This window comes from Eurytemora carolleeae, unplaced genomic scaffold (assembly GCF_000591075.1).
Source record: "Eurytemora carolleeae unplaced genomic scaffold, Eaff_2.0 scaffold58, whole genome shotgun sequence".
Taxonomy (NCBI): domain Eukaryota; kingdom Metazoa; phylum Arthropoda; class Copepoda; order Calanoida; family Temoridae; genus Eurytemora; species Eurytemora carolleeae.
In genome coordinates, this window is record NW_019396025.1 from 361,242 (window position 1) to 388,299 (window position 27,058).

General features: G+C 33.0%; 2 protein-coding genes across 7 annotated transcripts in view; both read left to right on the forward strand.

Moving 5' to 3' along the window:
* Positions 1-2,169: 2,169 nt before the first annotated feature.
* LOC111710131 (AP-3 complex subunit delta-1) overlaps positions 2,170-27,058 on the forward strand; it is a 36,532-nt gene continuing 11,643 nt past the window's right edge. For 2 of the 5 annotated variants that reach the window (XR_002767025.1, XM_023484205.1), the window contains exons 1-17: positions 9,157-9,162; positions 16,099-16,180; positions 16,738-16,807; positions 17,929-18,024; positions 18,499-18,567; positions 19,395-19,570; positions 20,119-20,230; positions 21,133-21,293; positions 21,697-21,812; positions 22,472-22,520; positions 23,004-23,103; positions 23,620-23,689; positions 24,003-24,084; positions 24,620-24,691; positions 25,008-25,097; positions 25,427-25,498; positions 25,912-26,056. Coding sequence is in view for 4 of the 5 variants with exons in the window: in XM_023484205.1 (XP_023339973.1) it covers positions 16,104-16,180; positions 16,738-16,807; positions 17,929-18,024; positions 18,499-18,567; positions 19,395-19,570; positions 20,119-20,230; positions 21,133-21,293; positions 21,697-21,812; positions 22,472-22,520; positions 23,004-23,103; positions 23,620-23,689; positions 24,003-24,084; positions 24,620-24,691; positions 25,008-25,097; positions 25,427-25,498; positions 25,912-26,056 (1,557 nt within the window). In the remaining variant the exon portion in view is untranslated. Of the gene's footprint in view, positions 2,182-4,108; positions 4,115-9,156; positions 9,163-16,095; positions 16,181-16,737; positions 16,808-17,928; positions 18,025-18,498; positions 18,568-19,394; positions 19,571-20,118; positions 20,231-21,132; positions 21,294-21,696; positions 21,813-22,471; positions 22,521-23,003; positions 23,104-23,619; positions 23,690-24,002; positions 24,085-24,619; positions 24,692-25,007; positions 25,098-25,426; positions 25,499-25,911; positions 26,057-27,058 lie in introns of those variants that run through there. The other 3 variants (XM_023484450.1, XM_023484379.1, XM_023484280.1) reach the window with 3 other exon arrangements.
* On the forward strand, positions 2,322-9,422 carry LOC111710651 (uncharacterized). 2 transcript variants are annotated; one of them, XM_023484802.1, is made up of 9 exons: positions 2,322-2,430; positions 2,661-2,789; positions 4,039-4,120; positions 4,472-4,558; positions 5,330-5,437; positions 6,190-6,303; positions 7,794-7,905; positions 8,699-8,764; positions 9,315-9,422. In XM_023484802.1, exons 1-9 carry the CDS (start codon positions 2,393-2,395, stop codon positions 9,389-9,391), a joined length of 813 nt encoding a protein of 270 aa, XP_023340570.1. In that variant the 5' UTR covers positions 2,322-2,392; the 3' UTR covers positions 9,392-9,422. The 2 variants fall into 2 exon arrangements, with proteins under 2 accessions (XP_023340570.1, XP_023340637.1); XM_023484869.1 differs by lacking the exon at positions 5,330-5,437.

The window sequence follows — 27,058 nt, forward strand, 5'->3', positions numbered from 1 at the left end:
TGTACAACTCAGATTGTACAACTCAGAATCTTGTACAACTCAGATTATTGTATGACTCAGATTCTTGTACAACTCAGATCTTTGTACAACTCAGATTCTTGTACAACTCAGATTCTTGTACAACTCAGATTCCTGTTAAACCCAGATTCTTGTATAACTCAGATTCTTGTACAACTCAGATTCTTGTACAACTCAGATTCTTGTACAACTCAGATTCTTGTAAAGCCTTGTACAGCCTTTTAAAAGTCTAAAACTTTGAATTTTTAGAAACGGATCTCTTAACGATGCCCCATGCATGTACTAGTAGTAATATCTCCGTGTACAACGTTGAAACATAGTTACATAAAATGACATGTACAACATTGTTTAATGTAATTATATAGTTATCTGTAATTTAAATGTATGTTCAATAGGATTTTGGCTCCAATCAGACTTAATTAAGATTATTATCTAGTTAATGGTATATCTATATAGTTAAATGTAAACATAATACAGGGTGTCTCTGAAAAGTGTGTTTACTCATTTTAGCCTATACTAAATATCTTTCAAATTCCTGGCAGGTGCAATTCCCACAAAAGGGGGGGGGGGGGTCGTCAATGAAAAATTGTTCTCTAAAATGCTGTTTTAACCTTCAAAAGCAGCTAGGCCTAATATTCAAAAATGTGCTCGGTCTCCTTTTCAAAGATTTTAAAAAATTCAAATTATAATTATATTTTTACGTTTTATACGATAGAATAGAATAAATTGAACATTTTCAATGATTGAAGTGAGGATGTGTAAAACTAAAAGACGAAAAAAGATTTCAATTTTTTTTTGAAAATCTTTTGAAAAGGGACCGACTACATTTCGAGTACATTTTGACGACTGAAACGAAATTTTAGAGTAAAATTTTTTAACGACGACCCCTCCTCCCCCCAATGTATGGAAGTTGAAGTAGAAGAAACGAGTGGGTGAAAACGAAATTAATATCTTCAGAAATGGGACCGAGCACATTTTCGAATATTATGCCTAATTTTGATGGTTAAAACTTAAAACGACATTTTAGAGATAAATATTTCATCCAAGATGGGGTCTTTTATGGAAATTGTATTTACTAGAAGCACTTTTTAACACAAAACAATGATGTTTAGTAGGCTAAAACCCTAAACATCGTTTTTGTGAAAGAACGAGATTTTTGAGAACGAACAAAAATATAGTAAACATTTAAAAAAATGACAAACTTGGATCGTTCAGAGAAAAATTTAACGATTGGAGAAAACATTTTTTTACTTAAAACAATTTATTGGAAAAAACGATTGTTTTTAACTGAACAAAAGATTTTTCTGAACGTTAGTTCAGTGAAAAAACGAACGAAATAGAGGAATTATGAACAAAATTTGAGAACAAATAAAACTACAGGATGAGTCGGAAATGTATGATTTGCGGTGCATTGTGCAAAATTTTACCTTTTTTGTGCAACTCTCCATGAATGGTGTTTTTTCAAAAAATTTGTATTTTTTTTGTACTCCAATGGCCAAAAAACAATTCGCCAATCTTTTTTCTCTCAAAATCAAAAGTTCAGAAAAACAAATTTACTTTAGAATATACTAAGATGAAAGGAACTAGAGAATTGAAATAACTTTTCCTTAAAAATTAGACCAGAACTAAAAATTGCGAATACTCTGTGATTCAATCTTTTTAAAATTTTAGATTTCGATAGAAATAATTATATACACATACGTAGGAGAGTTGCACAAAAAAGGACTCACCCTGTATATTTTTTAAACGTTTAAAAAACTAACGAGATTTGAACATGCCCATCCTTATCATAATATAAATTTCTTGGGTTACGTTAAGGAACAATACATGCACCATATCTCTGTACACATTAAGTGTACGGAGCCTGAATCGTCCCATCCGTACTTTTTGCAAACATATGACGTCTCCGACTGTGGCCCTCCGAAGTACAGTGAAACACGACCCCTCTCAGCGAGAACAAATAGAAATCATAGTAAAATTAGATTATGTGTTCACCACTGACAATGTAGTATACGTCTTAAATACGCCCGTTAATTTGGGACGATTCGGGCTCTGCTGTTTAAGGAAAGCCATCAAACTTGTAAATCATGTTGCGCAGGCTAAACTCCCAGAAATTGTACACAGACACAATAATCTCACAAGAAGTTGGAGATGATTCACTTGGTGTACTGTCCCGTTTTAGCCGTCTATGGTCTGTATGTACTCTGTACAATTAGCTTCTTTAAAGTCAGTACGGTACTTCTAATGAACCGGAATTTCCAGTTCCAGTGCTGAACTCTTTGTAAACAAGAATTTGGGATAAGGATAACTGTTTTGCTTCAGGGAATAATTTAAAAAAAGAAAAGTGACGAAGAAGAATTATTTCAGACTAAAGATGGATACCATTATACTAGCTGCTGGTTATGGAACAAGGTGGGCATAAAAATAAACAAATAATTTTTCAATTTTAACTGGTTCTTAAAACAAAAAATAGGATAAAGATAATATCCAAGAGGAAAATTAAACTTGTCACATGATTTTCAGAAATATTTTGGTTGTCGTCATGTGACCTTAAAGAATTTTTAGGTTGTCATGTAATCTTGATGTTGTCATATGCTCTTCAGAAATATTTTAATTGTCACGTGATCTTGATAAATATCTAGATTGTCACGAGATCTGGAGTCCTCTGAAGAGTATAAATTTCTGTTGGGAATCCCTAAATGTCTTCTCCCGGTTGGATCCAAACCTTTAATATCTCACTGGATCCCTCACTTAGATCTAACCTGCCAAAGGTAGGATCCAAATGATTAAATTGTTGGTTTAAAAAGAAAAAATGGCAGATGAAATCAGCTGAATATTTCTGAAATCGGGTGAATATTTATAGAATCAGCTGATTATTTCTGAAATAGGGTGAATATTTCTGAAATCGGGTGAATATTTCTGAAATCGGGTGAATATTCAAATCAGCTGAATATTTCCGAAATCAGCTGAACATTTCTGAAATCGGGTGAATATTTTTAAAAATACGATGAATATTTATGAAATTTAGCTGAATACGTATGACAAAATGTCGCAACAGAATTATAGGTATTCTTGTTTTTTGATTTAATGCAGTGGTAATTTTTCAGGATGAGAATTTAATTGAATTTATCCAGTGTTTGTGTTACCCCTAGATTCTTCCATGCACCTTAACACTTTAATTTCTATTTCTATTTTTCAGTTTCAGGTCTCATTCTTTATTGGTACCTCTGCATGTATTCTTAAGATACAATTTCAATAAAAACCCTCCCAAAAGAAGATAGGCTTATCGCCGACAATCGTCTGAATTTCTCCTTGCTCTATCAACTAAACCCGTTTCGAGTACAGACAAACTCCAGTTTAAAACGCAGGAAACAGTTTAGAATTGTGTGTGGTAATATAAAGCAACCTTAGTTAGATTAGTTGTGGTAACAACCTTATTTAGAATAGTTGTGGTAACATACCAACCCTGTTCAGAATAGTTGTGGTAACATAGCAACCCTGTTTAGAATAGTTGTGGTAACATACCAACCCTATTTAGAATAGTTTTGGTAACATACCAACCCTATTTAGAATGGTTGTGGTAACAAACCAACCCTATTTAGAATAATTGTAGTAACATACCAACCAATTATTTAGAATAGTTGTGGTAACATACCAACCATATTTAGAATTGCTGTGGTAACATACCAAACCTATTTAGAATAGTTGTGGTAACATATCAACCTTATTTAGAATAGTTGTGGTAACATACCAACCCTATTTAGAATAATTGTGGTAACATACCAACCATATTTAGAATTGTTGTGGTAACATACCAACCCTATTTAGAATAGTTGTGGTAAAATACCAACCCTATTTCTAATAGTTGTGGTAACATACCAACCCTGTTTAGAATAGTTGTGGTAACATACCACCCCTGTATAGAATAGTTGTGGTAACATACCAACCCTGTTTAGAATAGTTGTGGTAACATACCAACCCTGTTTAGAATAGTTGTGGTAACATACCAACCCTGTTTAGAATAGTTGTGGTGACAAACCAAGTTTTCTATGCTCAACTACAGCTTTGGAAGGATCAACTCGAACCAAAGTACAAGGATAAGGAAAGTACTGTACATTACAATACAGTACAGTACAGTATAACTAGCATAAGATATTCTTTTTTTGGTAAACAATAACAAAGATTGTAAACATGGATCAGATGTCTAGGGCAGGCTTGAATGCTCAAGCCTGAGAATTTTCTGTTAACTTATTGGGTGTTCCTTAATAGTTAATCTAGTTCCAGAGCTGTCCGAATACGTCCATCATTGCTAGGGATTAATGTACTGTTCTGTAATGAAAAATTGATATGAGAAGAAAATAATTAAGAGTTTAGTTACAAATCTTAAAAAAATCTTATTAAGAATACATAGTTACATATATATGTATATATGTAAATATTCTGTATTATCTAGGTGTCGATTTTGAATGATTTGACCGATGGCAACAGTATTAGACTTGGGGCCGTAGCAGATATTCAGCTAGCTGTACAGTACCTACAGGTACAGTAGCAGATATATACAGCTAGCTGTAAAGCACCTCCAGGTACAATAGAAGATATTCAGGTATCTGTACAGTACCTACAGGTACAGAAGCATATAATCAGTTAGCTCTACAGTACATACAGGTACAGTAGCAGATATTTTACTAGTTCTACAGTACCTCTAGGTACAGTAGTATATATTTAGCTAGCTGTACAGTACCTACACGTACAGTAGCAAATATTTAGCCAGCTGCACAGTGGGAAATATTCAGACTGCTGTACAGTAGCAAATAATCAGTCTGCTGTACTGTGAGAAATATTCAGAATGCTGTACAGTAATAAATATTCAGCCTGATGTACAGTAGCAAATATTCAGCCTGATGTACAGTAGCAAATATTCAAACTACTTTACAGTAGGAAATATTCAGACTTCTTTACAGTAGGAAATATTCGGACTTCTTTACAGTAGGAAATATTCAGACTACTTTACAGTAGGAAATATTCAGACTTCTTTACAGTAGGAAATATTCAGACTTCTTTACAGTAGGAAATATTCAGACTTCTTTACAGTAGCAAATATTCAGACTACTTTACAGTAGCAAATATTCACACTACTGTACGGTAGCAAATGTTCAGACTACTGTACGGTAGCAAATGTTCAGACTACTGTACGGTAGCAAATGTTCAGACTACTGTACGGTAGCAAATAGACAGTCTACTGTACAGTATACAGTATCATTAAAAAACAGTATAATCTAACACTGAATGTTCTGTTATCTATTGTGTTCAGAGAAAGAATGATATATTGGTAGTGGCAGGAGACACACTATTCTATCAATCCTTTAACCTACGTAGTCTGGTTCAGGAGTTCAGCAGACTCCAGCAGACAGTTCAGGAGGTAACAGTTGTTCAGTTCTCTAGTCTTTGATATATTCAGTTCTCTAGTTCTAAATATGTTCAATAATCTAGCTCTACATCTGTTTAATTCTCCAGTTCTACTTATATTCAGTTATCTAGTTCTACGACTTTTCAATTCTCTAGTTCTAAATCTGTTCAATTCTCTAGTTCTACATCTGTTCAGTTTTCTTGTTCTACATCTGTTCAGTTTTCTTGTTCTAAATCTGTTAATCTTTTAAACTATCTAATTCTACATCTGTACAATTATCCAGTTCCAAATATGTTCAATTTTCTAGTTCTACAACTGTTCAATTCTCCAGTTTACATCTGTTCAGTTCTCTTGTTCTACGACTGTAAAATTCTCTAGTTCTAAATCTGTTCAATTCTCTAGTTCTACATCTATTCAATTTTCTAGTTCTACATATATTCAGTTCTCTAGTACTCTATCTGTTCAGTTTTCTAGTTCTAAATATGTTCAATTACCTAGTTCTACATCTGTTCGTTCTCAGACTGTAAAATTCTCTAGTTCTAAATCTGTTTAATTATCTAGTTCTACATCTGTTCAGTTCTCCAGTTCTACATCTGTTAAACTATCTAATTCTAAATCTGTTCAATTCTCCAGTTTACATCTTTTCAGTTCTCTAATTCTACAACTATTCTAGGTTCAAGGCTTCCTATTCCGGTTCAAGTTTTCCAATTCTAGGTTCTATTTCTCCTGTACCAGGTTCAAGTTCTCTTATTTTCCTATTCTAGGTTTGCTACCTAGTACACACTGATTGTTCTGAAGAGAATGTGAGTAAGCATGGTATACTGGAGCTAGGAGATAATAACAGAGTTCTAAGATTACTGGAGAAACCGAAACCTCAGGTTTGTTCAATAAAGTTATTGAAAGTGTTCATGAAAGTTTTTAACATTATTCAAAGCAAAACAAAAAAGTTTTAGATGCTTATAATTTTTCTGTGTTGCATGTTTTAAAACTAACTGCCATTTATGCGTGACGTCCACAACACACATTCTAAACCATCATTTCCTTTATCTTTATCTTCCTTCTCTTCAACTGCTTTTATGTTTGGGATTTACACTAAATACAAAATACAGACTACAGAGTAACCCGCAATAGAGGAGATGTAAACCTTATTTTCACTTACAGGTTTTTACGCTTTCCAACATATATTTTAGGAAACAGTCTCCATGAGTTCTAATACTCTTCAATATATGTTAAGGATACAGTTTCCAGGTTCCAATACTCTCCAATATATGTTTAGGATACAGTATCCAGTTTCCAATAGGCAATACTCTCCAATATATGTTTAGGATACAGTTTCCAGGTTCCAACACTCTCCAATATATGTTTAGGATACAGTTTCCAGGTTCCAACACTCTCCAATATATGTTTAGGATACAGTATCCAGTTTCCAATAGGCAATACTCTCCAATATATGTTTAGGATACAGTTTCCAGGTTCCAACACTCTCCAATATATGTTTAGGATACAGTTTCCAGGTTCCAACACTCTCCAATATATGTTTAGGATACAGTTTCCAGATTCCAACACTCTCCAATATATGCTAAGGATACAGTTTCCAGGTTCCAACACTCTCGAATATATGTTTAGGATGTACAGGGTGGACCCAATAAACATGGGAATTCAGTGACGAATTCGATATCGTCCTTTTTAATAATTCTTTAATTTAGTATATTGATACCTACTGAGAAAGCTGTAATCTGTAAGAGTTTCGTCTGCTATGTTCACATTTTGTTTGTTTATGTTTTGGCTGCATACTTTTTACTTTATAGTAAAACAAGAAAATTGCAGTATACAAACAGAGTAAACTCATCACTGTTTATCTTGTGGAGACATTATATACACATCTTTATAACCATTTACCCATAAAGAATAGAATATATAGAGAATTCGCGCATTCATAGGAGTTTTATCTATCCCCCCCACCTGCTCCCTTCACCCCATGCCAAATATGTGAAGTACACCTGCAGTATGGAAACAGTACAAAAAAATGGCCGTTTTACACTTTTTTCTAGTAAATTCCTCTCTATATATTCTATTCTCTATGCATTTACCCTTTTCATAAAATAAATTCTAGCAGACATAATACTATTTTGGCTTTTGAAATTAGGTATTACAATGAATTATTACAATGCTAATTCATAACAAAGACGATATCCAATTCGTCACTGAATTCCCATTTTTATTGGGACACCCTGTAGTTTTCTGGTTCCAATATAGGTTTAAGATATAGTTTCCAGGTTCAAACACTATCCAATATATGTTTAGGATACAGTTTCCAGGTTCCAATTTATGTTTAGGATACAGTTTCCAGGTTCCAATTTATGTTTAGGATACAGTTTCCAGGTTCCAATGTCCTTGTTTCTACATTCTCTCTAACCCTGCCTTGGTTCATCTGGATGCGTTCTTAATGAGTAAAGAAGATCAACCTATTGAATCTAAAGGTAAAGGAAGATCCAAGAGTGAAGAAGATCAACCTCTTGAATCTAAAGGTAAAGGGAGATCCAAGAGTAAAGAAGATCAACCTATTGAATCTAAAGGTAAAGGAAGATCCAAGAGTAAAGAAAATCAACCTATTGAATCTAAAGGTAAAGGAAGATCCAAGAGTAAAGAAGATCAACCTCTTGAATTTAAAGGTAAAGGGAGATTCAAGAGTAAAGAAAATCTACCTCTTGAATCCAAAGGTAAAGGGAGATCCAAGAGAAAAGAAGATCAGCATCTTAAATTTAAAGGTAAAGGGAGATCCAAGAGTAAAGAAAATCTACCTCTTGAATCCAAAGGTAAAGGGAGATCCAAGAGTAAGTAAAGAAGATCAACCTCTAGAATCTAAAGGTAGAGGGAGATCCAAGAGTAAAGAAGATCAACCTATTGAATCTAAAGGTAAAGGAAGATCCAAGAGTAAAGAAGATAACTTCTTGATTCTAAAGGGATTGCCAGATCCAAGGATCCAAAGAGTATTGATAAATAAGGACAATGATTCTCCATTAAACTACAGTAATCACCAGTATATAATTAGGATTAAACCTCATCTTTGTTTAATACGCACACCTGGCTATAAGTTTGTTAATCTACTGCGAGTTCTGTAAATTTTAGAAGATAAAACTGAAATGAATGTCTCTGAGAATGTTAATACCACAGTTTTAGAAAAATAAGTTACAAATCTTTAACATTGTGTTATTAGAAGACAACACAATAATTCCACCGTTTTTGGTTATCCCTGTATTTTTGAATTTTCAGATGCGACAGGAACATTTATCAGCTATCTAATCAACCACACTGAGGTCTACAGCTATTATCTTAAAGGAACCGGATCAAAAGATAATTTATGCAATTCAAAAAAAAATTTGAGGTCCCAAAAAGAAGAAAAATATCGGAATTCTTAGAATTGCGCTTTTTTAATATTTCTTTTCCAATTGAGTACAGGGTTATCCATAGTAGATGAGTTTTTGAGAAGAAAATTTAATTAAATATAAGTATCGAAATAATATCAAATATTTCGCCGTCGTCTTAAAAGTTTCATTTGTGAAGGTTAACCCTACGTACAGGGTGTCCCACGAAACATGACAGTTGGTGAATAATCTAAAATGTCTTCTTCCATAATTACTTAAGTTGTTTAATACCAAAGAGAAAAATAAGAATATTTAATGGTAGTCATATTATAGTAAAATTGATATAAAAGTAAAATATATTAAAAGTAAAAGATTTTATTGAACGAAAAAAAATGCAAAGTCTTTAATATCTTTTACAGTATTGGGAAGAAGACATTCCAAATTATTTACCAACTGTCATAACTCATGTTTCGTGGGACACCATGTATCAGTCAGTAATATCTTCTATGAATCCTGTATTTTAGGAAGGTTTGATGTGGGTAATCTGAAATCCTACCTAGTCTGTCACGAATATTTCAACCAAAAAGAAAATCAGAAATAAGTTGTCATACAGTCGTCGTCGTATATATCAATACAGTGAAGAAGACTTTCGATTTCTACCAAGCTTTCAAACAGCATGGAAACTTGAGGCCGAATTTAAAGATTTTGAGCCGCGGCTCAAATATGGTTGGTTCCACTTAAAATTGTATTAAATGTTTCAAGATTTAAGCCGGCGTTCAATTGAAGCAGGTTTTTAGCGAATTTGAGACACGGCTCAAATTCATTAAATTCGGACTTTGTTTAGTTTACTTGTTAACTTGTAATTTGACTAATTAAATTTTTTTTAGAAATCAAAACCTTAACAGAAAAATCGTCTTTATTGTATTTATAAAAAACGCCAACCATTGTACTTGAACGTTAATTTTTTTGGGAAGAATCAATCATTTCAGTTTAAATCTTGATAAATCGTCTGTGAAACAATTTATCTTGTTAAAAATTTACCAACATAATTTTGTCTGTTCCAATTAAACTTCAGCACTGATCTTAATCCACTTCAAAACAAAGAAATACATCATACTTTTCATCTTAACAATACAAATATGCAAAACATACGGTACAGTGAAACCCTTAATAACGAATACATCGAAAGAATTCAGCAAATGTCGTATTCATCACTTTCTGATAATGGAATGTTGCAGATATTTAGTTTTTTAATTAAATGATTATATGGAACTCTTTAAAACTGTTCCGGGTTCCCTCATATTCATGGTTATTTATTCATTTTCGCAAATACTGAAATTTACGTAATATAGTATAAAACTCATTGAAAAATTGTTAAGACGACATTTGATAAATTCTAACGGTGTATTCTTTATTAAGGGTTTCACTGTAGGAACCATCAAACTGTGAAATAAGAAGACGACATTTAACATCTTATGTGCATTTCAAGTTTTTATAGAGGAAATTGATTAATAGTATGAAAATAAACATTTTAGGCAAAGATCAGTGCTAATACTATATGCGCACAAATGTTTCGTGCTAGATGGACTTTAAAATCATTGCTCGAGTCTTAACAGTCGTCATCCTTTAACAGGTTTGATGGGTTCCTGTGTATTAAAAACAGGTTTACAGATTTAATGGGTTCCTCTGTATTAAAACTAACACATGGCTCTCAATACGGAGCTTCCGTGGCTAAAACATGACTATCATTCACTTCATGTAATACTGGCCGAGTTTAAATTCAAATAATACAAGATTGCATCCTCGATTTTGAAGAGAATTACAAAGTATTTACTGTTGTAACCAACGTAAAGTGGATTTTGAAGAGAATTACAAAGTATTTACAGCTGTAACCAACATAAAGCATATTTCGAAGAGAATTACAAAGTATTTACAGCTGTAACCAACGTAAAGTGGAGTTTGAAGAGAATTACAAAGTATTTACAGTTGTAACTAACACAAAGTGGATTTTGAAGATAATTAAGTATTTACAGCTGTAACCAACATAAAGTGGATTTTGAATCTGCTTAAAGAGACTGTAGTCCATATACAGAGTGATAGGTCGATTTTCACAAAGGTGCCATTTAAATCTTTGCTTGATCAAGAATACTGAATAAATCAAGTATCCAGGTTTAACTATTGATTTCAATTGTGATTCCTCTAAAAGAGAAAAATAGCGTAGCTAAAGAAAATGATATTTTCCAAATTTTTGATCAGATAAGGTTTAAAGGGTACCATTGCAATTCGGAAATACCATTATGTTGAATGAGAGGTCAATTGACAATTTTCTTTAATCTTTTGTTTTATTTTTAATTCTATTTTAAAGAATTATGAATTTAAATAATTATTTCACTGGTTCCAAATAGCGTGAAACAGGTGAGTAACGAAAAAATTCATCTGAAAATAGAAATAATAAACAACAACAAAACGTAAATTTTTCGATTTATATTTTGTTCGAGGAAAAGAACATAGATATATTTATTTTTGTGTTACATTTCGTGACTACTGGAGGGATCAGTGAGGGAGAGATTCTATGCCTTGGCTCCTAAAAAAGAAAAAAATATACAACATTTTTATTTTCAAAAAAATGTATAACAAAGCTTGGGACAGTCTTTGCCTATATAATTATAAGTAATCTCTGTTTGTTTGTTTGTCCGATAATAACTTAGGAACCCCTTTACCAATGTCTCAAATTTTGGTTTTGGAATTCGCTCGGGCCAAAGGAATATTTTTAGTTTAGTTTTGAAATTTAAGTTACTAGCCTTAGAGGGCGCTTCGCGCCCATCTTCTAAATATATTGTGAACATATTCTCTTTGTGTACATCGTAAAACAAAACAAAAATAATTCGCGGATTTTCACAAAAAAATTTCGTGGATTTTCAAAATTTTGAAAAATTTAACGAAGATCGAATTTTGATGGAGACAAATATCCAAAATTTTGATCATTCATAAACCTTCCCTGGGGTCCCTAGATGTCCCACAAAAAATTTGGGCCCGATTGGTTCAGCCGTTTTGACGTTTATTGGATACAAACAAACAAACAGACAAGCCAAATTTATATATAGAAGTGGGTTGACTTTTACAGGAAAAGTTTAGATTACACGGCAAAGCTGGGTTTCTGAGCTAAAATATAATGAAGGGCGCAAACCGGAAGAGAAAAGGTTTAAGGTATAAGAAATAAGAAATGTCATTTATAATTTAAACCCGATAATAAAAATGCATTGTAACTCTTAATTTATTCGAGTTTAATAATGTAAAAAATAGAAATTCAACATTTTCTAATTGCAAATGCGAAGAAAGTAAATGTTATATGTAAATATATACATATATATATAATAATAATAATATATAATATATATATAATATGTAAAAATGTAATTTTTAGTTGTAAGTTGTAACCCAAGTTCTTAAATAACAATAATAAAAATAAGCCATAATTCCCGTAGAGGATAATAGCTTTCATTATATTACTATATTACTAATACAACCCTCTGAACGAAAGAGAAAAATTCAATATTTATTTTAATATTAGGGACTAGCTGAAATGCCTGGCGTTTCCCATAAATTTTTAAAACCACTTTTTAAATAATTCGATTTTTGAAGAATATAAGTTTGAGACATCGAAAGATTATTTTAACCTACTGATAATAGTAAGCCGTCTTTACTTATCTTACTTTACAAAAAAAAAAATTTAATTCAAGACGACATTTTAAAAATTCTTCTGATCAATCCGAAGTTCTGGGTTTAACTGTATATGAGCGAAAAGCTTTATTATATAGATTATTATTTATCCCATCCCATTAAATGTAAAAAACAGTAGAGAAATATGAGTTCAAGTTCAAGAAAAGTGATTCAACTAAATTAGGCCCCATATTTCTGATTGAAATATCTAGTTTCGACACAAAAAATAACGAAAAAGTAAAATTTAATTTTGCTTGTAGTTGGAGAAATTTGACGCAGATCCTCAACAATTAAATAAATCATTAGAACCAACGAGGTTATAGTGTATAGAGTGATGATGTACGCTAATCTTTTACTAATTTTACAGGCCATAACCTATACCGAGAGCGTACTGCATATTTGTTTCTTATAAGTTGATTCTGGCCTAACCTATAGTATATCAATATTAGTAAATAGTTGTAAGTGTGCAGAACACCTAACTGGGCACACAGGTAGAGAACTATCATCCCCCCTGCTTAGAGCTCATAAAAAATCCATGTAAAAGTTTACCAACAGGTTTGCCGGCCTCGAACTTCTGGAACTTGATGTTGACCAGTGCTCTCTTCTCTGCGTCAGCGGCCAGGTCCTTCTTCAGGGCATTGCGTACACAACGTGCAGCAATATTGCTGTACTGTACGTAGCTGAACAACAACATAATTACAAATTCAGTAAATAATAAAGAATCCAAAATTGTATTCATATATAGTGTCCCAAAAAAGACCTAAACTAGAGCCTTCAATTATTCTCGTAGCACACTTAAAACAAGTTTGAGCTCTGCTGATGCCTAATAAGGGGTTGGCCTACAAAGCCTCAATCCTTGCTATTTCTATTTATGTGGAAATCTTAAATTCCCAAAAGTAACTTGAACCAGGTAATGCAAAACATTATATGGCTGCCTTGAACCCTGCAGTACTAAGAAAAAGCATCCTTGATATGAGAGACAGAGCAGTTATGTGCCTAGTCAATGATGCCGGCATTGTCGAGAAAATAACAATTTGAATTGTAAACAAACAAATGAGATTATATATTTGCATCAATGTATTACAAATTTAAATGGTTATTTTTTCTGAGAAAATCAAAAACTTTAAATTTGATTTTAATTTGCCAAGAGGCTTTAGTTTAGATCATTAGATCATAACTTTTTAGTAGACATCAAACATGTCCAAAACAGTAAATTTTGGTGCAACTACTAAATTGAGGCTAAAGCTGTACCACTACGGTTTTCTTTGGACACACTAAGTAAGAACTAGAAGTAACTTTTCTTAAACAAAATTACATTAAAATTAAGGCATTTAAGAATCACATTACAGTAAATCACAGGACTTAAAGGCCTGTTCTAGAGAACGATTTTTGGACACCCCCCCCCCCCTCCACCCCAACTCTTATCAATTTTATACATGACCACTTATTTTTCATTTTTGAGAAAAATATTATTTTTTTAAAAATTATTTTAAGTGTCAGGTTGAGACAATTTCTGGGCCGAGCGCTGCAGCTAGGACAGGCTAGGGGACCGAGCGCTAAGGCCAGGACGAGTCTTCATTTGCAACAAAATTAGTGTATATTTAGGGTTAGGTTAAGACACTTTCTGGGCCGAGCGCTGCGGCTAGGATAGGCTAGGGGGCCGAGCGCTGCGGCCACGGGTTAGGTTAGTTAAGACACTTTCTGGGCCGAGCGCTGCGGCTAGGATAAGCTAGGGGGCCGAGCGCTGCGGCTAGGATAAGCTAGGGGGCCGTGCGCTGCGACATCTTAAATGTCAAATAATATGCTATCTCTCACCTTATTTTGGGTTAAGTTAGGTTAAGACAATTTCTGGGCCGAGCGCTGCAGCTAGGACAGGCTAGGGGACCGAGCGCTAAGGCCAGGACGAGTCTTCATTTGCAACAAAATTAGTGTATATTTAGGGTTAGGTTAAGACACTTTCTGGGCCGAGCGCTGCGGCCACGGGTTAGGTTAAGCTATGCCACTTTCTTTTATTTAGGGTTAGGTTAGGTTAAGACACTTTCTGGGCCGAGCGCTGCGGCTAGGATAGGCTAGGGGGCCGAGCGCTGCGGCTAGGATGGGCTACGGGGCCGAGCGCTGCGGCCGCGGGTTAGGTTAAGTTGAGACACTTTCTGGTAACTCCTAATATACGATTTTTGGACCCCCCCCCACTGGGGGGGGTCCAAAAATCGTTCTCTAGGAATATACCAAATATCGTTCTCTAGGACGGAGCCAGCTTGTCTTTCTTAGAAAAAAATTAAGTAATAATAGCCTGAAGGGCAACTTTACGTTCACAACTGTCGAAAAATACACATGGCCGGCGCCATTAATTCGTCCTATTAAAAAGTTATCTCTTAAACAGTAATACTAACCAAAAATTTATCGTTAAAAATGATTTTTATAAACTTACTTAAGACCAGCGGCTCTCCAGAAAGACATACTTAAGCAAGAGGAATAGTCAAGCTCCGGTCAGCTGTGAGGAAGGAAGACGGATGCAGGTAGAAAGAATATGGCGGAGACAAAGTGTACACTAATGTCTTCCGAGTTCCGACAGAGGGTGGGGGTGTATAATTATATATTTTTAATTTTTTAAATAAAGTTTGCGTTTTAATAAAATTTCACAATTAGGAAATATTTGAGAAAAAAAATTATTATTAATTAAAAAGGGGGAGGAAATATCAGCTGGTTTCTATTGGGGGGCTTATTGTAGACTAAAGTTTTTAAATATCAATTAAAAATCGAAAATAAAGAAAACATGTCTGTTCTATTATTGGTTGATGTGTCGTTTCAATATTTGATAATTTTCTAATTTTCATCTAAACATAAAGTGGTCTTCTATCTCAGCATTATTTTCTAAAAAATAAACTCTACAAAAATATTACCGCCCAAAATGAGGAAATGAAACAAGTGTTTTCGTCACAGTACACTTCAATTCTCAGACACCGATTTCTACTAACAGCAGGAACAGATTTTTCAGATATTTGAAATATTTAGAGTATATTCAATGATTTTATTTGTAGAATCTGCATGATTTCTACTTGCAAATGTAATTTGATGAGTAGGAAAACTATTGTTTTCTTACCATTTGTGATTTAGATTAGTTATTATTTTTATTTAATATGATTTGTTATACCAACTCGGCGTATTGTTTTGAGCACGGCTATAAATTTAAATATTCCAAGGGATATACAGGGTTACCCATACTGTAACTATGATATGAAACTTTATAATCAGGACGAATTGCGCCCAAGTTTCATTTAAGTTTTCTGCCTTAAATGTTGTGTCTGCTGTATTATTTCATGAATATCTAATTTCTTGGAATAACAATTATTAAAAAATATTATTCATTAATAAAGGATTTTCAAAAGTATATATTTGTGTATATTTCATGAATATCTAATTCCTTGGAATAGCAATTTAAAAAAATAATATTCATTAATAAAGGATTTCCAAAATTATACATTTGTGTATATTTCATGAATATCTAATTTCTTCAAATTATATTTTTTAGGAAATAATATTCGTTAAATATAGTAATTCCAAGATTATATATTTTGTGTATATTTCAGTAGAAGATGGCGCTACAGAAGGTGAAGGGAAACCTGGAGAGAATGTTCGACAAGAACCTGACAGATCTGGTCAGGGGAATCAGGTAGAAGTTCGTTATTCAGCTGCCCACAGTCCTTTCTATTTTTTCCAAGCTTATTTCTAATATTTAAAATAAACCCATTTCGTATAGGTGCCGGAACTCTAGAAAGAAAGACTAAATTCAATCAACCATCTCTCTGAAATCTTAACTTAAGTTTTAACAGTCGTTTCGTATTCAACAGATATATGGGTCTCACTGTATAATTCAAGTGTCAGTTTAATAAATATGCTTTCTGGGATTTAATATTTTCTTTTATTAATTGTGATATTAGTTGATTGGGAAATTAAGAATTTATTACAAATCCTTGGAATTTCGTATTTTCTCGTTTACTAAAGCCTTTAACCGTTAGACGTCAAAAAAGGCTGAAAGTTCTGAAATCAAAATTCGATACTTAAGCTTATCATTCATAATGTACTTTTAATGGTTTTTTGGTTTTATGGTCTTTGTTTCGTCTTTTTGAAATAGCTTTATTCCACGGGCAACGCAAGGCATTTCAGCTTTTTGTAAATTCATATATATATACATGTTGGAAACCAAATATAGATTTGAATAATTGTAAGGAACAACCGTGAGAGTGAAGGAAAATATATTGCTCAATGTCTGGAGGAGATAAAGCTAGAGCTAAGACAGGTCAGTCATTCTCAGGGGTATGTATTTCTTAAATTATGCCCCCCTCCCTCTCTATTAAAAATATGTTAAACCCTTTTTCATTTAATCCGATGAAAATTAATAAAGTATGATGAAAATTGTAAACAATGTTAGTTTGCCTTCATTAAAAACAAAACCAGTATCTTTCCATGTTTATTATCATATTTCCTTTTTTAATGGGGCAAAATGTTGCCCTTTGTTTTGGTATTTTGTAAATATGTTGATTATAACCCCTTCACTAAAGTGTACTGTAAATATTTTTAGAATATCCCCTCATGTACTGTAAATATGGTAAGTAAAATCCCTCCGTGAAATTGTACTGTAAATAGGTTCAGTATAGCCCTCATGAGTCGTAAATATGTTTAGTAAAGTATACTGTAAATATGTTTAGTATAGCCCTCGTGAGTCGTGAAAATGTACTGTAAACAGGTTTAGTATAACCCTCGTGAAAGTGTACTGTTAATATGTTTAGTAAATTGTACTTTCAATATTAGTATAACTACTACATGAAAGTGTACTGTAAACAGGTTTAGTATAACCCTCGTGAAAGTGTACTGTAAATATGTTAAGTAAATTGTACTTTCAATATTAGTATAACTACTACATGAAAGTGTACTGTAAACAGGTTTAGTATAACCCTCGTGAAAGTGTACTGTAAATATGTTTAGTAAAGTGTACTTTCAATATGTTTAGTATAACTACTAAATGAAAATGTACTGTAAACAGGTTTAGTATAACCCCTCCGTGAAAGTATACTGTAAATATGTTTAGTATATTCCTCGTGAAAGTGTACTGTAAATATTTTTAGTAAAGTGTACTTTAAATATGTTTAGAATAACTCCTACTATAAAGTGTAATGTAAACAGGTTTAGCATAACCCCTCCGTGAAAATGTACTGTAAATATGTTTAGTGTAACCCCCGTGAAAGTGTTCTGGTTAATGTGTTTAGTATAACCCCAGCGAAAGTTTAATTTATATATGTTTATTATAACTCCTCCGTGAAAGTGTACTGTAGATATGTTCAGTATAACCCATTTGTGAAAGGGCACTGTAAATATGGTTATTATAACCCCTCCGTGAAAGTGTACTGTAGATATGTTTAGTATAACCCCTCTGTGAAAGCGAATGCTGTAGCTAAGCTGACCTACCTACAGATGTTGGGGTATGATATATCCTGGGCAGGATTTAACATAATAGAGGTAAACAGGGGTATATGTTTTCAGAATTACCTCCCTCCACAGAGGGGGGGGGGAAATGATTTTTGATGATGTGGGGGGGGGGGGATAAAAAATGTGACATCAAAAGACAAGTTCTTTCATTATTTATTTTATTTTTAACTCAAAAAATTATTTATTTTCCCCAAGTCAGTAGAAAAAAACTAACAATACTTCTGGGCAAAATAATTTTATAAAAGGGGGGGGGGGGAATGTTTTAAAGTAAAATAAGATAAGTTTTTGTATAACAATCTCGTTGAAATTCAAATGTTAACAAAAATGTCTTAAAAATACATTGATTTTCTTAATAATTATTCAACGTTCAATTTCTATATAAAATTATTTTTACATTACAATTCTAATACAACGATTGACTAATATGCATAAAACCGAAAAAATCGTTCAAATTGGGGCAAATTGACCTTCCCCCCCCCCGCTCTACGTGATTTTATATTGTAGGTGATGTCAAGTACTAAGTTTACAGAAAAGAGAATAGGATACTTGGCTGCAAGTCAATCCTTTCATCAGGTTTATCCAGTTTATCCATTAGTTTTTTTATTCAACATTGAGGGAATTCATCACACCTTATATTTCCCGTTGTAGTGTGGACTTTATCGCCCTACAACAGGGCGAAAAGTAACTATATTACCCAGCTATTTAAATTTCAAATTTCATACCTAATATTTCTTGTTGAAGGGTGATAAAGTTGGTTTATCACTCTACAACAGGGTGATAAAGTAACTCTATTGGCCTGCTATTAAATGAGTCGAGTAAAATTGAATAAAATTATATTTGTCATTGTAATGGGGTATCATGCGTGGTAAAATGTTTTTGATGGGATTTTTACTATTAGAAGGTATAAAATGAAAGTATTTTCACACCGATCGTAGTGAGGTATTAAAATACTTTCATTTTGATCGAATAAAAATAAAGAAAAAAGATATCGCATGTTCTCTTTTGTGTTCTTTTGAAATCATGATTTTTGCTTTGTTCTGTTCGATTCTGTTTCCTTTGTTCTATTTTTCTCGCTGGACTCATCCTTCTTAAATTTAGTTTGAAAAAATTTTCTTTCTTAATTTCCGTTTTATACTTTCCTTTTCTTTTAATAGTAATTTATTCTATATTTTGGATTCTTTCAGATTGTAACTGATAGATTAAATATTTGTTTTTCTTTTCCTTTGTCTGGTTATATTAATAGTTTTCTGATTTTTAATTTGACATCTTCTGATCTCTTTACAGCAGCTTTTTTCTCTTTTGCCATGTTCTCTACATCTCGCTGTTATCTGCATGAATGTTCTAAATCTGGCTCTATATTTAGGATTGAAATCTGGACTGATTACAACTTATTAATCTAGGATACCGAGGTGTTGATGTTGGCAACGAATATGATCAGGAAGGATCTGAGCTCGACCTCACAATACGAGGCTGGACTAACCTTGTCCTCTCTCTCCTGCTTCCTATCCCCTGACCTGGCTAGGGATCTCGCAAATGATATTATGTCTCTTCTCACCTCTACTAAACCATATCTTAGGTTAGTTCATAACTATAGTTGAATAGTATTCCCTAGATAATTTATTTTGTAGTTTATACATTTGAATATTTTAGTTTAAGAGTAAGGACAGCAAAGAATTGGGGTTGTTTTTATTCTACTGTATTATTAGGACAGCTGTAGAACTTGTTTTTTGTTAGTTTGTAAACAAGCATTTATTTGTAAACAGTGACCGTCCTTCTCTGCCTAGAAAAACCGGGCCTTGTTTACAAGTTTACGAGTTTTTTTCATCCATTTTTATACCATTAACCCAGAAAATTATTCATTTTTACCTATAAATAATTTATTTTTCCCTATCTAGATAATTAAACCCTAAAAAAATTGCCTCTCTGCGTAAAAATACTTATCTACATGGAGAACAAAATTATTTCAATTATTTGGTTGGGGGGGGGGGCGATTTTTCAGAAAATATACACCCATGACTAGTTTTTTAGCTGTCCTTTCACGGTGTGTAAAATATAATCCAAGGCGACTCTTCCTGTTCTACTTTCATTTAGATAAGTGAAGACGACGTTATTTATTATGTACAGGAAGAAAGGTGTACTGCTGTTGTACAAAGTGTTTCTAAGATATCCAGAGGCATTGAGGCCGGCCTTTCCGAGGTTAAAGGAGAAACTGGAGGACCCAGACCCAGGTGTACAGGTTCTAATTTTTGTAATCAGATCTAAAAAAATTTTTGGGGGCTTTAGCATTAAGCTATCACATAATAATATCTTTCTATTATGATTTCCCAATCACATGAATGCTCACAGATAACCACCCCTCCTCACAATCCTCCGAATCAAATCTGAATATAAGACCAAGCTAAGTGCTTAAGCCTCAATAAATGTTAATGCATCTGGCATATGGCTCTAATATCCAAGTTTATAAATGTAGAATAATATAGAACCAAAACTATGTCACATTCTTCAGTGAAAAGTTAGGAAGACGGATTTAGATTTATACTATTTAGCAGAGAGTTGAAATAAATATTCAGGGGTAAACATTTATATTTAAGGCTTTCGGGAGAAAGTGAAAAATTGGATAACAACAGGTCCGATAAATACGAGGGCTAAATGATTTTTGAAAGGGGAATGATTTTTTAACAAAAATATATCCTGAAAATATCATTAACTGACATCTTTAATCAATTTTATATACTTTGCTTGTCTGTTTGTTTGGGTTTGTTATTTTGTAACCAATAAAGGTCAAAACAGCTAAACTGATGGGGCCAAAAAAATGTGTTGGACCTCAATGACCACAGAGAAGGTTTATGGATGGTTAGATTTAAAAATTTGCCTTTAAAATATCTATATTTTCAAAATCCGCGAGAATAAAAACGATAACAGATCAACAATTAAAATATTAAGTTGGGTGAAGTGTCCTGAAAGCCTAGCCTTTTATACTTTACTGCTGCTGAGAATAATAAAATATCCCTCTAATATCCCTTACATATTGTAGTCTGCTGCTGAGAATAATAAAATATCCCTTTAATATCCCTTACATATTGTAGTCTGCTGCTGAGAATAATAAAATATCCCTTTAATATCCCTTACATATTGTAGTCTGCTGCTGTGAATGTAATCTGTGAGCTGGCTAGGAAGAACCCTAAGAACTATTTATCCTTGGCTCCGACCTTCTTCAAGCTGATGACCTCGTCCACCAACAACTGGATGCTCATCAAGATTATTAAACTATTTGGTGCTCTCACTCCTCTAGAACCAAGGTAACGTCCTTGTGTAGTGATCCACCATTAAAAAAGAAAGAAAAAGAGGCATGTACTATTCACTACGGTTCAGTTTAAACCTTTTAAATTCGGACAATTTCATCCATAGTTTCTGCTGCAGAACTCCGCGAGTCACTTATAGAAAAACCGCAATTTAAAAGGGATCAAATTTCAAAGAACACAACAAAGCTACCTCAATAAATCTTGTCCAGACAAACCTTTCATGTTACAATCATGAATTATGCTATTCAATAAATATTTAAATATTTGTTAACAGTTCTTTAAATGTATAAAAGTTTCATTTTTTGCATCCTCTTCTTTTTTTTAAAAATATTCTTTTAGCAAAAGTTGTACGTTGTAATCTCTGTTTGACAAAAATCAGATTTACATCTCAATTTTTTAGGTTGGGTAAGAAGCTGATTGAACCCTTGACGAACCTGATCCATTCAACCTCAGCCATGTCCTTGCTCTACGAGTGCATCAACACCGTCATAGCGGTCCTCATCTCTATATCTACAGGTGAACACTATACACTGCACACTGTACACCGTACACTGTACACCGTACAATGTACACCGTACAATGTACACTGTACACTGTACACTGTACACTGTACACTGTTGGGGTAAAAATGTTCTTAAAATGATTATCCTCCCTTCCTTCATTAGAAATGATATTTTCCCCCAGATGTTAGTTTTATTTTCTGAATAGAGGGAAATTAACGATTTTTTAGTGGAAAATCAATAAAAAGTGTCAAAACAATTTCCAATTTCCAATTTTTTTCTTATTTTCCAATGTCATCAAAATCACCCCCCCACCCCTCATCCCACACTGGAGAGGCCAGGGTAATTCTTAGAAACCTATTTTCTTGGTATACTATACAGTATACGATGGTTTAAAATGTCAACTCATTTTTTCTATGGCCCTGTGGGAGAAAATTTAAAAACAGAACCATTATGTAAGACATTTTTTGGTGCACTTTTCGTTACTCATTGTTTTCCTTTTGAGGCTTATATCAGCATAAAAAAAATGTTTGTTACTTTTTGAAAACTTTATCCCGAAAGTAATATTTTTGTCCAGAACTGCTAAATAATAGGTTTTATAACACAACTACAAAATTTTTAACCTGGATCAAAGAAAATAAATTCAGAAATAAAGATTATAAATTAATTTTTCAGGAATGCCAAACCATGCCGCGTCAATTCAGCTCTGCGTACAGAAACTAAGGTCTGATATTTTTTGATGCATTTACAAAGTTTGAGGTCAATTGGAAATCAATCCGAAAATTGTCTGCAAAGTTTATGATACACTCGTCTAAGAGCAATGAACAAGATGCAAAATTGTTTTTAATTTTCTTGAATTAAACTTGCATGCAATTAATTATATTAATAAAATAGATTCAGATTATAAAATCATTTAATTTTTTAAATATTGAGCAACTGATTTCAATAGCAATATATATTCCTGTTTATTTCAATAGCAATATATATTTCTGTTTATTTCAATAGCAATATATATTATATATTCCTGTTTATTTCAATAGCAATATATATTCCTGTTTATTTCAATAGCAATAAATATTTCTGTTTATTTCAATAGCAATATAAATTTCTGTTTATTTCAATAGCAATATATATTCCTGTTTATTTCAATAGCAATATATATTTCTGTTTATTTCAATAGCAATATATATTTCTGTTTATTAACAAGGATACTGATAGAGGATAGTGATCAGAACCTCAAGTATCTAGGTCTACTAGCAATGTCTAAGATATTAAAAACTAGCCCGAAATCTGTTTCATCTCATAAGGTAACCAATTGTTCATATTTTGACCAATGACTATATATTCTAGGATCTAGTAATGATATGTCTGGATAAATAATTGTTTATTCTAGGATCTAGTAAGGACATGTCTGGATCAATGACTATATATTCTAGGATCTAGTAATGACATGTCTGGAGAAATGATTATATATTCTAGGATCTAGTAAGGACATGTCTGGACCAATGATTTTATATTCTAGGATCTAGTAAGGACATGTCTGGACCAATGACTATATATTCTAGGATTTAGTAATGATATGTCTGGACCAATGATTTTATATTCTAGGATTTAGTAATGATATGTCTGGATCAATGACTATATATTCTTGGGTCTAGTAAGGACATGTCTGGATAAATGATTGTATATTCTAGGATCTAGTAAGGACATGTCTGGATAAATGATTATATATTCTAGGATCTAGTAAGGACATGTCTGGACCAATGATTATATATTCTAGGATCTAGTAATGGCATGTCTGGACCAATGATTATATATTCTAGGATCTAGTAATGACATGCCTTGATGATGCAGATGACTCAATCAGACTAAGAGCACTAGACCTTCTGTCAGGTTAGTAATGAAGAGTTTAAGAACTAGATCGATCATGTTTTTCTTAGCCTTGATAGACTGATATTTCCCTTGAATGAAGACACGCACATTTATTAAATTTTTTTATGCCATTTAAATTCTGTTGGGAATATTGAAATTTCGAGCACAGGGTTCTTATTTTGTTGCCAAGTCAATCTGTATAATAAAGCTCTTCACTCATATATATAAATATATATTTAAACATCTAAAATGTATATTTAAACTGAAAAAAGTTGAAAATACTAAAAAAAAAAAAAAATCTAATCCCCCTGGTCTTCCTACATGTTCTGTTCAGGAATGGTATCGAAGAAGAACTTGATGGAGATTGTGAAAAAGTTGATGTCTCACATGTCCAAGGCGGAGGGAACAACTTACAGGTAAACTCACGAAGAAATACCTTGAAATTTCAATCTTATTCAAGATAGTTTGGCAAGTTTTTAGGAATTGGCGATTTCTTTTAAGTGAGTATTCAATGCTTTCAACAATGATATTATGATAAAAAAAAATCTCAATTGGACAATTTTGAACAGTTCATATTTAGTAACAATGACATGCTATATGAACATTTTGAGATAATAGTAAAACAATTTTCAAGAAAAAATAGTATTCATGTTTTGTGTTTTACTGGGAGACCCATAAAGCTGTTGGAACAGGAATCTAAATGTTCCATAGACTCAAATTATGATTTTGAATAGTCCATTAAAAATTAAATACAGTTATTGTGCAATGCGCAATGTAATACACAGAGCTACTTCACTTAGAAGATAATTTTCAAGCTTTTTAAAAACTTTTTGCTTTGAACAACTTGTTCGTGTAAGATTGTTTTAATGTCGTCTTCCTACTCCGCAGTTTTATATGTCTCTCTGTAGTTTAAGGTTATTAACATATTAACAAATCAATAAACAATTCTAGGGATGAGCTGTTAACTAAAATCCTGGAGATCTGTAATCAGAACGACTACCAGTATATTTCAAACTTCGAATGGTACGTTTTAGTAGAACAAATGTTCTTTTTATGAGAATATTTAAATCTGGCGCATTGCTAAATTTTCAAAACAAACAATTCAGATATTTTTAACCAATGCATTGCCAATTGCCATGAAGCATTGCAATGTGTTTCACTTTTATATGAACGTCTAATACGGGGGAGGGGGGGGGGACATTTTTTTCCAAGCTCCAAAAATGATAAAGGTTAAGAAAGATTTGCACACTTGATTCCTTTATTTATTATTTTGTATGAAGAAGAGGGAGGGGAATATATTTCTGTAAAATGCTTGTTCTTAATATTTGTCTATATCTAGGTATGTGAGTGTACTAGTGGAGCTGAGCCAGATGGAGGGAGGAACCCACGGTGGTAAACTAGCACATCAGATGATGGATGTTTCTATCAGGTAAACAATCAATCCATCAATCCATCAATCAATCCATCCATCCATCAATCAATCCATCAATCAATCAATCAATCAATCAATCAATCAATCAATCAACCCAATCAATCAAGCAAGCAAGCAATTAATCAAGGATTAATAATTTTATCAATCCATAAAGTCATCAATCAATCAATCAATCAATCAATCAATCAAGTAAGCAAGCAATAAATCAATCATTAATAAATTTATCAATCAATCGTTTGGATTTTTACTTGTAAACGAAGTTAAAAATTCGTCTATTTTTTCAAAACTCCTGGTTTCTATCTATATATAATATATATCTATTCCAGGGTTGAATCAATCCGACCTTTCGCAGTAGAGCAGATGTCTCTTCTCATTGAGAACTCATCAGTTCTTCTCAGGTATGATTGAACCCCTTGACCGATTTGAATCAAATTCTGATTGGGGAACTCGGTAGAACCACGGGAATGTTCTTAAAGACTTAGGCCGGTTTGGAAGTTCTAAATTGAGTAGGCTGCTTTATTTTAGAGGAAAGACCCAAGCAAAGCTGGGTTCCCAAGCTAGTATCTATATCTAAAGTATAAATCTCTGTTTGTTTGTTTGTATATATGTCCGATCATAGCTCACGAACCTCTAAACTGATTTGGTTCAAATTTTGATTGGGGAGTTTGGTAAAAGCATTGAAATGGCTTAGCTTGGTAAAAAAATTCAAGGCTGAGTGAAATTACTATTTTTGCAAGATGAGAATTATATATGTTAAAGAAAAAAAAAAAAAAATAGCTGTTATAATTTGAATATATATTTAAATTGCTAGATCTGGGCGACATACATCAGCAGCTGAGGTTCTGTATGCAGCTTGTTGGTTAGTTGGAGAGTTTTCTACTCTTCTATCCAATCCTAGACAAGCTCTGATATCTATGATTCAAGGTCTAGATCCTCATCTAGCCCCTCATATACAGGTAGTCCTTTAATCTAGCCCCTCATATACAGGTAGTCCTTTAATCTAGCCCCTCATATACAGGTAGTCCTTTAATCTAGCCCCTCATATACAGGTAGTCCTTTAATCTAGTCCCTCATACACATGTAGTCCTTTAATCTAGTCCCTAATATACAGGTAGCACTTTAATCTAGCTCCTCATATACAGGTAGTCCTTTAATCTAGCTCCTCATATACAGGTAGTCCTTTAATCTAGCTCCTCATAAACAGTTAGTCTTTTAATTTAGTCCCTCATATACAGGTAGTCCTTTAATCTAGTCCCTCATATACTGGTAGTCCTTTTATTAGCCTTTCATATACTGGTGTCTTTTTACCAGTCCCTCATATACAGGTAGTCCTTTCACTAGTCCCTCATATACAGGTAGTCCTTTTACTAGCCCCTAATATACAGTTAGTCCTTTTACTAGTCTTTCATATACAGGTAGTCCTTTTACTAGTCCCTCATATACAGGTAGTCCTTTTACTAGCCCCTAATATACAGTTAGTCCTTTTACTAGTCCCTCATATATGCAGGTGTCCTTTTACTAGCCCCTTATGTACAGGTAGTCGTTTAATCTAGTCCCTCATATACATGTAGTCCTTTAATCTAGCACCACATATACAGGTAGTCCTCTAATCTATACCTTTATATAAGGTAGTTTTCTAATCTATCCCCTCATATTCACGTAGTCTCATACTCTATATCTTTATATACAGGTAGTCCTCTAATCTATATCTTTATATAAGGTAGTTTTCTAATCTATCCCCTCATATACACGTAGTCCCATACTCTATATCTTTATATACAGGTAGTCCTCTAATCTATATCTTTATATAAGGTAGTCCTCTAATTCCTCTATCCCTTGACGCTGTCTTCTATTCTCGTTTAAGTTTAACCTCTATAGTCTATGTTAGACTAAATAAAACCAAAAATTTAACTGGTCATCACTCATTAGAGTCTCATTTTTACTCCTAAAGCTGTATT